Below are 11,697 nucleotides of genomic sequence, written 5' to 3'. Positions count from 1 at the left end.
TCCTCTGGCTAGTAACAACAAAATGAATTCTCTAATAATAAAACTCACTGTATATTTATTTTTTAGGTTTATTGTGTTTTTCTTTCTGTGTGTATCAGTGGCTTCCCACATTTTCGTCAAGTATCACTGATCAGAACATCAAAAGCACCTATTATATGGCAAAACTACATAATAATTATAACAATAATTTTATTACCATTATCGTTATAATAATTGTTATGAATATATAATTATTATTATCAATATTGTTGTTGTGACTATGATATGTTTATTGTCATCATTATCATTATTGATGTTGTTTTTGTTTTTGTTGTTGAAAATAAATTGACGAAAAATGAATTGTCTCCGTGCTGCAGTTTTGCTAGATTTTCCTTAAATGGATCAACAAATTATTTGGCTACGGCCTGTGATGACCATTAAATAATAAAGTATCAAAGTGAAATCAACCTTCTCTTTATATGGCTTGGATTGTGGCATTGTGTTCAGCTTCAGTCATTTCCTGTAAAATGTTTACGAACTAAACTAAATATAATAATTGTTCTATTTTCCCTCAGCTCTCCTGGTGTAATGAATAACTATGAGGTTGTCCGTCAGATTGGAGAGGGTGCGTTTGGGAAGGCCTTCCTGGTCAGAGACAAGGGTGGAGACAGAGAGAGTGTGATCAAACAGATTGATCTCTCAAAGGTACAACCACTTTTCCAATTGACTCTAAAAGAGGAGTGTTACTTCATGGGTTTAAAACCTCCCGCGAGAACAAGGTGCATTTTAATATCAAATAAAAGTTGAATTACTTTTGCTCAGTCTGAGCCTCCCCTTTACGGATGATTAAATCATATTCAGTGAATTGTCTCTATGTTGCAGTTTTGCTAGATTTTGCCTCAAACTGATCAATAATTATTTAGCCACTATACATGATGACCTTTAAATAATAGAATATTAAAGTGATATCAACCCTCTTTTTCTTTATTATTTTCATTTGTTTGGAATAGTGACCAAAGTGATGAGGTTCATTTACATTGCTTGATAGAATTGTAATAATAGAAAAAAAAATGTCAGTTTATTTTCATCAAAGGGATAAATATGCCAAATGATTTTCTGACTGATTCCTAAAAGTTCAGAAACGGTTGAAAAATATGAATCAGTGTTTCTTGCGCTATCCTGATATTCATTCAAATTTCTGTCATAGTTAAGTAAAGAAGCCAGAATCAATTTTGTGTCTCCAAATATGATGAGTGATCAATGTAAAAGGAAACTATTGTTTTGCTAATAATTGCAGGTTGAAAATGTGTGTACGTGTATAACTCGCACGCATGTTATTTTGATTTAATCAGAACTGCCCCCTGAACTGGTTTGCAGTGTAAATCCCTTAAAGCCCCTATTTGTGTTTTCGAACATTTAGCTTATGGAAGTGCTACATTTTGGGTTTCGAAATGTCTTTGTTACTCAGATGTCTTCCAAGGAAAAGGAAGCCTCAAAAAAAGAGGTGACACTGCTGTCGATGATGAAGCACCCCAACATCGTCACATTCCGCTGCTCGTTCCAAGGTGTGTGGAGAAGCATGCCATCAGCGTGTTATGCTGGAGTGCAGTGCGTGTGTGTGTGTGTGTGTGTGTGATGAGTGTGTGTCTCACATTGTGATTTGTGTGTTCGAGCAGAGAGAGGCTCTCTGTGCATTGTGATGGAGTTCTGTGATGGAGGAGATCTGATGAAGAGGATCAACATGCAGAGAGGGGTCTCTTTTTCTGAGCAACAGGTAGACACACACACATACACACATTTTGCTCCAAAATAATTGGACAACGCCTCAGGCCCCTCTCCCGCTTCCCCATCCGTCAAACCATAAAAACAGCCAAAAGGATCCTCCAACATATACGTTTAATATATAAATGGTGAGCCCAGCGTACTTTACAGTCTCTTCTGCCAATTGCACAATCTGCCCAGTTTTGTACAGTTAGTTATTATACAACCTTGCACATAAGTGCAGAAACTTTTTACTTGCACATAAGTACAGACACTATTTAATTCTAGTCTTTTTTATCTACCTCTATTTTTACTTTATTCTTGTCTATATTTTACTTCTATTTTATCTTGTCTATTTTTAGATATTCTTGTCTATATTTTGTCTATTCATCCATACATTTATTGAACATTGACAATTTGATGCTGCTACTCACTCTGCCCCCCAGTTGCCCCTCAGGCACCAATAAAGTTTTTCTGATTTTGATTCTGATTCTGATTCTGATTCTGATTCTGATTCTGACACACACACACACACACACACACATACACACACACACTGATACTGAGCTGGACTGTCTTCCTCAGATAGTGGACTGGTTTGTTCAGATCTGCCTGGGCCTTAAACACATCCACGACAGGAAGATTCTACACAGGGATATCAAAGCACAGGTATCTCTCTCCCACACACACACACACAGACACACACGCAAGTGAATTCATTTTGGGTTAATTAACTGTACAGCAAAGAAAAAACAAAAAAAAAAAAAAATACAACAAGAATCTTAACTCAATTTTAATCATTTAATCTCCATGTGCGTTGTCAATTAGCACGTCTGAGGGCAATTAGGTCCTCTGAAGGTGATGTAAACGTATCTTTTGGACAGCTGTGTCACTCTGTGCTAGTATCATCCCTTTGTTGGACCCGGGCTTTTGGGTGACGTTATAGCAAAATCTCAGCATGGCCATCATCATCCCTTCAGCTGACTGGCATCTGACTTACAGCACACGTGCTGCATGTTTCTGTCAGACATATAGTACGTAAACTGCCACAAAACATAGTGGAAGCCTTTAATATGTTTCAACCCAGCAGAAATAAGCTAACCAACTCAACTTATTGTGATTCCTGTCTCAAATTTGATGGTTGGCACAAAAACATTAGCAGTAGTGCTAACGGTTGCATAGTTCTGGTAACATGATACAATAATGGCTTTAATATTCATAAAAAAGAAATAACGGCCATCCATCCATCTGCCAATCATTCAAATACAATAGCGATTAAGAAAATGCAATGTCATGAAAAAGCATTTTTGCCAGTCACAACATTTCAACACATTTTAAGCAGAATAACGAACTTCACTTTTTTACTTAGGCTCCTGTCTGCTTGTTAAGCAACATAGCTCTTAACAGTTGTGTCAGGGCATGTGTGTCATGAAGCAAATATTGGGAAATCTTGTTGCGTCCATTTTTTTTTCTCTCCAGATTCAACTGCAACTGTCTTGTCAAGGACAATGTGCGTTTTTCTGTTTTTTTTTATTTTTTTTATTTGTTTGTTTGTCTCTCAGGTGAAAGCAGCCACATTATATAATTTAAATGACAACCCCAAAACCCCCCAACTGCCATTTTGATTAATATTGGAGAGAAGATCAGTATTTAGTTGCTGCTGCTTTCATTAAGCGTGTATCAATCACGCTGCGGGTCATGATATCATGTCTCTAAAAATAACAACCGCCTCCAAACTTTTCCACTGTTTCCCCTCAGACCTTGGCTGTACCCGGGTGCACTTGTCGATGTGCAAGACGTGATCCGAGCGCATGTTTTTATGATCGCCAAAATAATAACCAACAATCCCATCTGATCCAAGCTGCTGCTGGTTATTAGAAATTCTGCAGCCTCTCTTCTCTTTTTTTTTTGCCTATAAGGATCACATTGGAGCGGACTATCACAAGCAAGCCTCTTAACCTCCATCATGCATTCCTATTTGAGCCCGCAAACAACATTATCCTCAGATAATTTGTTAGTATTATCAGTTACAGAGCTCAGAGGATGGAGTGTCCGGCGCTTGGCTTTGCTCTGAACAAAGACCCCTGTGCGCCAGAGTAACTAGACACCGATGACCACCCTGTTAATGACTGTCGCTATCTTTCATCAGTCGTATCCTTTTCCACGCACATTCTGGGGTGCGCTCGATTCATGCCCAGTCACTGTTTTCATTCCCCCTCCTCCAGAATATCTTCCTAACTGACGGAGGGATGAAAGCAAAGCTGGGCGACTTTGGAATTGCAAGAATGTTGAATAAGTAAGTCAGTGTCATCTTCACACACATACGGTGCAGCTGTCTGTCACTGAGGGGCTCTGTAACACATGGAAGTCTTCCAAACAAGTCCTAATCATTCCGCAAACTGTCGACCAGGACATGTAAACACGTGTTCGTCCTGTGGTCTTCGGCCGCCGAACACACTCTGCACGACACGGGTGGGAGTGTGAGGACGGCGAAGAACTAGCTAAAACAAATAGTGAAGTGCAATATGAAATCAGAGAGGTTCACGCCCCCCCTTTTTGCTTTGTGTTCAGGCCCGCGAATCAGACTTGCGCAGAAGTCAGTATGTGAAAACAGAGCTGCTTATTTTTTTGATAAACAAGACGGAGAAACCCCCTCACAGCTGCAAAGAAACTGCGGGCCAACACCCTATTGCTTCTAGACTGACTGGACACACAAACATACTAAAAAAAACTGGCCCGATTTTATTGGATTTGTGACATCTTGCAATGAGTTTACAACCTCAAACCATGTCTTTAATAAAAGTGATTCCAAAAGGTTCTTTTTTTTATTTCCCATTAGAAAAACATCAGTTTACATCAGCATTTCCTCTGGATGTTCCGAGGTTAAGTCTGATATAAACAGTGAAATCCTCCACAAACCAGCAGACTTTTTCTTTGTTTTAACAATAGGACTAAAAACCTGTCTTTTTGAGAAAGCCTTTAGTTAGCGCTAGGCTAGCCCCTAGTTAGGCTGCTGTAAGTTTCCTCTGCGTTGCGCATTTCTCTCATTCCTCTCACTTTTCCTAGCCTGTCTGCACTCAAGTAAGAAATAGAAATTAATAAAAATAGGATAAAACAGAAGTAAATTAACAAGAAAAGATAAAGATCAAATATGACTAATGTCAAGAAATATCAGAAGGTAAAAGATAAGTTAAAAAGAGCAAAATACAACCAGATATGGGTAACATTAATAAGATTGGTTCATTAGCCCGATGGCCACAGGCAAGAATGACTTCCTGTGCTTAGTCTTGCACCTCAGTGGAATCAATTCAGTGAAAACAATTTTATGAATATTGAAGCCATTATTGTATCATGTCAGACAAAAAACCAACAACTATTAGCGCTACTATTATCATTAGTTTGAGATAATTTGTGCCAACCCTCACACCGCCCTGTCTCGATCACACCATTGCTATCTATCTCTGTCATTTTCTCCGGCGCTTTGTCTTTGCATCCCGACTGGTTGAGGCAGAAGGCTGCCTATATTGAGCTTGGCTCTATCCGATAAAGGGTCCCGTTTTCCCTCACCAATGGAAAATGTTGGGTCTCTAGTTTAAAGAGCCCTGGTCCAGAGCTGCTTGACATGAAAAGTGTCATGGGACGATTGTGTTAGGATTTGGCGCTACATATAAATAAAATCTGACCTGACTTTAGAGGAATTTCCAATCTTCACTAATTTTAGAGCTCCACCATTTCTTTTGCTTTCCACTAACCCTTGTGATTATCTGCTGAATCCAGCTGTGTTAGAATCCCTCAGGGATGAATGAAGTCTAAACATGTTGTCAATAAATCTCCATCGTGTCATTCGGCCAGTGAGCTAGTTCTCATAGCTAACAGTTATGGCACTCCATTGACCATAGTTTGACTAGTCCAATGATCTGTATGGTGAAGCTTTACTTCGAAGAGGTCGTATTTACTAAATGTCGTTGGTGGTGTTGATCAGCACCAAGTTAATTTCATGTTTCTGTCCCTCTGTTGTGTTTGTGGCCCTGTTTGTGTCCTCTCAGCACCATGGAGCTAGTCAGGACATGCGTCGGGACACCGTACTACCTCTCCCCGGAGATCTGCGAGAATCGACCTTACAACAACAAGACGTAGGTCACCTTGCGCCGCATTGTAGCTACTTCCTTTTAGCATCTTTCCTTTTAGTGATAAAAAGGTGCGAATGGAATCACATCAGAGCTCCAGCTGACACTAAGAAGGGTGTTAAGTTCCATCTGAAGTGAAAGGGAAATAGACCTAAATCTGCGTAGGCTTAGCTGCATTGATTTTCTGCTTGAGGCTGAGATTCCAAACCTGGCCATTATAAATTGTATTTATAATGGCTGCTTAAAAGCTGAGGGTACACTTTTCGCAATAGCCAGACAGTGCTATCGAAGCCAGAAGTCCAATCTTCAATCTCCCAAAAGCCCAAGAATTTCAATCTGATAAAGGGTGAACAAATGTCACAGTAAATAAAGGGAACAGAAGGAAACATCGGAACGCGCAGTGTGCTCAGTCTCTACGAATAATCACAATAGCTGAATAGAATCATTTAGAAAGTTAATAAAAATCAAGTTGTCTTTATATGACATCGATCATGTGCGCTTCAAGCTAGTAAATCCTCGCTTTGTAGTACTTTCACAGCATGTACTCACACATTCTAACAGGAAACAGTGTTGTGTGTGTGTGTGTGTGTGTGTGTGCGTGTGTGTGCGTGTGTGTGCGTGTGTGTGCGTGTGTATGCGTGTGTGTGTGTGTCTGTGTGTTTGTGTGTGTGTGTGAGCATGTCCGTTGCTCCCTTGTTTTGATAAAAACAGGTCAATGTCACTTCCTCTTTCCCACACACACACACACACACACAATTCCTCTTGTGTTTTCGTCTGTGAGCAACTCTTATTGCCTCTGTCCACGCTGCTTCTGAGCCATGACCTGACCTTTACGGGTCCCGGTCGTCGAACGGGCACTTTGAAGAAAGCAAAGCCGATTCTCATGTTTCAAAGTCGGCCTCGCTCTCGAGGTCTATATCATCCGAGACTGGACCTCGCAAAGATAGAGGGCCAAATCACGCATATGAGTGTCTGGAAATAAAAACACACCTCACTGGACTTTGCATCGCTCTCTTTAGCCGCCTCTCACTCCGGCTGCATTTCGACTCTGGGACTTTGTCTCTTTTGTTTGTGCCTTGAGGATCACGTGGGGGACCTTTATCCCCACCTGCATCCTGTTCCCAGCCTGGCCCACAAACGTGCACTCACAGCTATGGGTTTCACGGTTAGACCTGATATATGGTTTGTTTTCGTAATCGGTGTATTCAAACTTCAGAAAAAATCCATGTCTGTTTTGCAGACTCCAAGAAAATTGAGATGTCCTCACTTTCACAAACTGAGTATCAAATAACCTCTAACAGTTGTTTCCTTTTCTCCTAATATTGGCATCTTTGCATCACATCTGATGTTTAATCATGAGGTGATACTACTTGGTGGTACGGTGGGGTCGTTGCTTCTGCCTGAGAGCAAGAAGGTCTGTGGTTTGATACTGACAGGGGTCTTTCTGTGTAAAAATATGCCTGTGCGTGTGTGCGTGGCTTTCCTCCGGGTTCACCATGTTCTATTACGCCTTCATTGAGAACGTAATGACCTTCTTCTTCACCTGCTGGTTCCATTCCATCACCCAACACAACAGGAATTGCCTGGAGCGCACCACCTTGGTCTGCTCCAAAATAAGTGGCCAGCCCCCCCAGACCTCCCTCCCACTTCTATCACACTCAAATATTAAAAACAGCCAAAAAGATTGTTGCAGATCGGTACCACATTTTATTTTACACCTTCGAGTGGCTCCCCTCTGGTCACAGACTCCGCTGCCCCACCAGCAAAACCCAGAGAAGGGCAACCTTTGACCCCAGAGCCGTCCAACTCCTCAATTCCCAGCAACCCTGCAAACTCCTTATCGCCCCCCCCCCCAGTGTAATGCTGCTCATGATATATTTTTATTATATAAATTGCTTACTTACAATATGCACAATTCTGTACAGTGATTTATTTATATATGTATACATAGTATTCTTTTGTTTTTTATTTTATTCTTTGATGCTCACAATTTGATGCTGCTACCCCATGTGCCCCAAAATTGTCCCTCTGGGACAAATAAAGTTTTTTCTGATTCTGATTCTGATGCTATGGTTTCCTCCTCTATATGCCACATGAATGAGTGAGTGAATGGTTCTGTATCACTATTGTGTGAATGAGAGAGTGAATTATTGCATATCTCTATAATGTCTGAATGACATAGTGAATGTTGTATGTCTATATAATGTGAAAATGAAAGGATGAATGTTTGTATGACTGTTCTGACATGTAAATGAGAGGGTAAATGGTTTTATTTCTCTAGAAGGCGTGTGAATGAGAGGGTGTATGGGTGTATGATTATTTAGACGTGCGAATGACGGATTGAATGGTTGTATGTTTCTATTAGACATGCAAATAAGAGAGTGAATGTTATATGTCTCTGGTACATGAATGAGAGGGTGAATAATTTCAGGTGATAATTGCATGCAACCACTTTTTAATTTAATTCCTCTTCCCTCAGCCACAGGGAATCTTCAAATCTTTGTAGTTACAGTTAACAGTTAAGACAATGTATATTTCATTGTATTTCTTATTCTTCCTCCTTTCTACTATTATCTATTACTGTTATGCTTTTACTTGAAACTCTGGCACAACAATTTCCTTCGGGATAAATAAAGTTGTTCTCATCTCATCTCTCATGTGATGCATGTGACGCATGTGACATACAACAGTGAGTGTTGTATTTCTATATGATGTGTAAAATAGAGGATGAATGTTGTAAGACTATTTTGACATATGAATGAGAGGGCGAATGGTTAAATGTCTCTATCAAACTGAATGAGAATGAATGATTGCATATCTCTATATGCGAATGAGAGGGTTAATGGTTGCATGTCTCTTTATGAGGCATGCAACCATTCACCCTCTCAATGGTTGAATGAGACCAATCCAGATGGAGGATCTAGAGACATACAGACATTTGCTCATTCACACAATATATAATAACATACAACATTCACTCTCCCATACACACCCCAATTCACCCTCATTCACACATCATACAGGGACATACAGCCATTCACTCATTCGCATGATACACAGTGAGATACAACCACTCACCTTTTCATTCATATGTCACACAAAGGCATACAACCATTCACTCTTATTCGCAGAATAGCTGTGATATAGCCCATTTGCCTGACGTGTGAATGAGAGGGTGAATGGTTGTATGTCTTTCTATGGCATGTGAATGATAGAGTGAGCGGTTGCATGTCTTAACATGACATGTGAATGAGAGGGTGACTGGTACTTTGTCTGTATATGTGACCTTGTGATCGACTGGCAACCGGTCCAGGGTGAACCCCGCCTGTTGCCCATTGATAGCTGGGATTGGCTCTCTCCCCCACAACCCTGAGTGGAGGATAAGTATAGAAGCGGTAAGAATGAATGAATTAATCAATTCATGCTAATACTTTCTAATGTCATTGTCCATGTTGCGCACATGGACTGAATGAATATATTGCTGGCTGTTGAAAACGTTATTAAGTATTTAGGATTTCCTCAGCGGGGATAAAGGAAGGAGTTTTATTTTTGTTTTTTAGACGGTTTTAACTCCCTCCATCTGGATATTTGGATCTTGATATGACACGCAATTCCCTTCTAGATCATCAGACAGCCTCATTCTGTCTCCGCGGGTTCTTGTTTCCAAGAGTGAGCTGATGGGGCTCCACAAACATCACAAACATCACGACAAACATGAAATATCTCTTTGGTCCTTTGGGTGAGGTTTGTTCAATTCTTGTCAGACTCCAAGCACTTGTACCATTTCCCAATAATGAACAGCTACTTTGCTGAAGACTTTGGAAGCGTGGAACGTCAGAGGTGAATATTTACGGCATAAAGGTGAAGGCCTGCGATATTAACTGCGCCAGGAGCATAGTTACATATTATCCAACAGACGGAAATAGGTCAACCAAAGACGAAACCCCTTTAGAAAGTACCTAAAGAAAGTCCCGCCGTGATTTCTCACCCACACCGACAGGTGGATTTTATGTAAAAGGACAAAGAGATGGTTATGACCTCACCTCAAAGATTTACTTTTTATTTCAATATCTCCCATGTTCACAGAACAGAACAGTTCATAGAACTTAATATTTTGTTGAAAACTCTGTTACTACTGTAGTCAAAAATGTTGGCGGGGAAAATAATAAATGCAAGCCAATGCGATTGTGTGTGTGTGTGTGTGTGTGTGTGTGTGTGTGTCTCTCTCTCTCTATAGGGATATCTGGTCTCTAGGCTGTGTCCTGTATGAACTCTGCACACTGAGGCATCCAGTAAGCTGCACCACACCCTTCCATCAGCAGCTGCTACACACACACACAGACACACACACACACACACACACACACACACACACACACACACACACACACACAAACACACACAAACACACAGCCAGAACACCCAGTTTATCCTGTTTGTACTCGGTTCCTCAATGATGTTCATCACTTCGGTATGTGCCTGCGATTCCAGTGATTTTTAACATAATTTAATTCATGTTAGAAACGATGACGTTGAGTATCACACACAGATTAATCATTGGTTTGTCTTTTTCTCTTTATAAGTCAAAATCAGGCTAATATTTAGCTAAATGTTGACCAAAACTCAAAGCCAGAGTGTCCCCTTATGACGTTAGTGGGATCCAGTCATGTGACAACGACAAATATGGGATGAAAGTTGTTAACATCTCATAAACATTTTGATGTTAAGGGGTCACACAACATGATATTTTCTACTGTCTGGGGACATCTGCATCATGGTGTTTTCTTTAAGTCACTGTTATAGAAATTATAATTTAACCCTCACTCTTTTTAACTGAACAGTAACATGTATGAAAAATAAAAAGCGAAGTAACAATAAAAGTAAAATGTCTTTTTGATGTTGAAATGACGTCTGGTGGCAAAATGCAAAAGGTCATGTGAGGTTTTGTTCAAACAGAAGTATTATTTAAAATGAGAGACAAACACAGCAACTTGACAGCTTATCTTCCCCCAGTCTTTCACTTTGGTTTATATAATTTACACAAAATGGAAAAACACTAATGCAGTGGTTTGAGGCGAGTGTAGTGAAATGTTTGTGTGTGTGTGTGTGTGTGTGTGTGTGTGTGTGTGCGCACTAACAGTTTGAGGGAAGCAGCCTACGGCAGCTGGTATGCAAGATCTGTAGGGGGCGCTACAGCCCAGTGCCCAGGCGCTACTCCCATGATCTGCGTCTGCTGGTCACCCAACTCTTCAAGGTCAGATCCTCTGGCACCCGTTTGTTAATTTTCCTTTTTTTTAATTTACAGAGAAGGAAAGGAAGGTTCAAATCTTACTTTCTGATTTATGGGAATCAGATAAACTGTTTGTGTTATACATCAACTGCGTGTTTGGAGCTCAGCAACGTCCTTTTCAGGTCAACCCCAGGGATCGTCCGTCCGTCAGCTCCATCCTCGGACGTCCCTTCCTCGAGAAGCACCTCAGTAAACACCTGGGCCCGCAGGTACGGCATCCAACTGGTTGTAAATTTTAAACGCTCATCTCAGAATAAACCCTCTCCTTCCCACGGGTTCACAGGAGCTAGCAGTTGGCAATAATAAGGAATTAGCGTTTACTTTGTTTACACCAAATGCTCATAAAACAAACTGTTCAATAAAGAGCGATGTTGAGATCCACTTTGCCTTTCACGTGGAGAAAGTAAATCTAAAAGTTTACTAAGCTCACAAACAGCCAAATCAAATATTCCCTACTTTAAGGATTTTTCACGTAGGAAACGCCAATAAAATGTACTAAAGAAAAGCGCATTTTGTACTGAAGAAAAACAGGAGTAATTA

General features: G+C 40.4%; 1 protein-coding gene across 1 annotated transcript in view; it reads left to right on the top strand.

Annotated features, from left to right (window-relative positions):
• The first annotated feature begins 559 nt into the window (after positions 1-559).
• nek5 (NIMA related kinase 5) overlaps positions 560-11,697 on the top strand; it is a 23,118-nt gene continuing 11,980 nt past the window's right edge. The window contains exons 1-9 of the mRNA XM_086147775.1: positions 560-684; positions 1,448-1,544; positions 1,656-1,753; positions 2,326-2,409; positions 3,966-4,036; positions 5,787-5,873; positions 10,105-10,159; positions 11,008-11,121; positions 11,280-11,366. Of these exons, the coding sequence (XP_086003901.1) occupies positions 568-684; positions 1,448-1,544; positions 1,656-1,753; positions 2,326-2,409; positions 3,966-4,036; positions 5,787-5,873; positions 10,105-10,159; positions 11,008-11,121; positions 11,280-11,366 (810 nt within the window). The 5' untranslated portion in view covers positions 560-567. The remainder of the gene's footprint in view (positions 685-1,447; positions 1,545-1,655; positions 1,754-2,325; positions 2,410-3,965; positions 4,037-5,786; positions 5,874-10,104; positions 10,160-11,007; positions 11,122-11,279; positions 11,367-11,697) is intronic.

The sequence above is a fragment of the Fistularia commersonii genome, chromosome 6, assembly GCF_037954325.1.
Source record: "Fistularia commersonii isolate RoL2024-O1a breed Wild chromosome 6, RoL_Fcom_v1.0, whole genome shotgun sequence".
NCBI classification, from domain to species: domain Eukaryota; kingdom Metazoa; phylum Chordata; class Actinopteri; order Syngnathiformes; family Fistulariidae; genus Fistularia; species Fistularia commersonii.
This window is presented reverse-complemented; position numbering and strand designations above follow the sequence as displayed.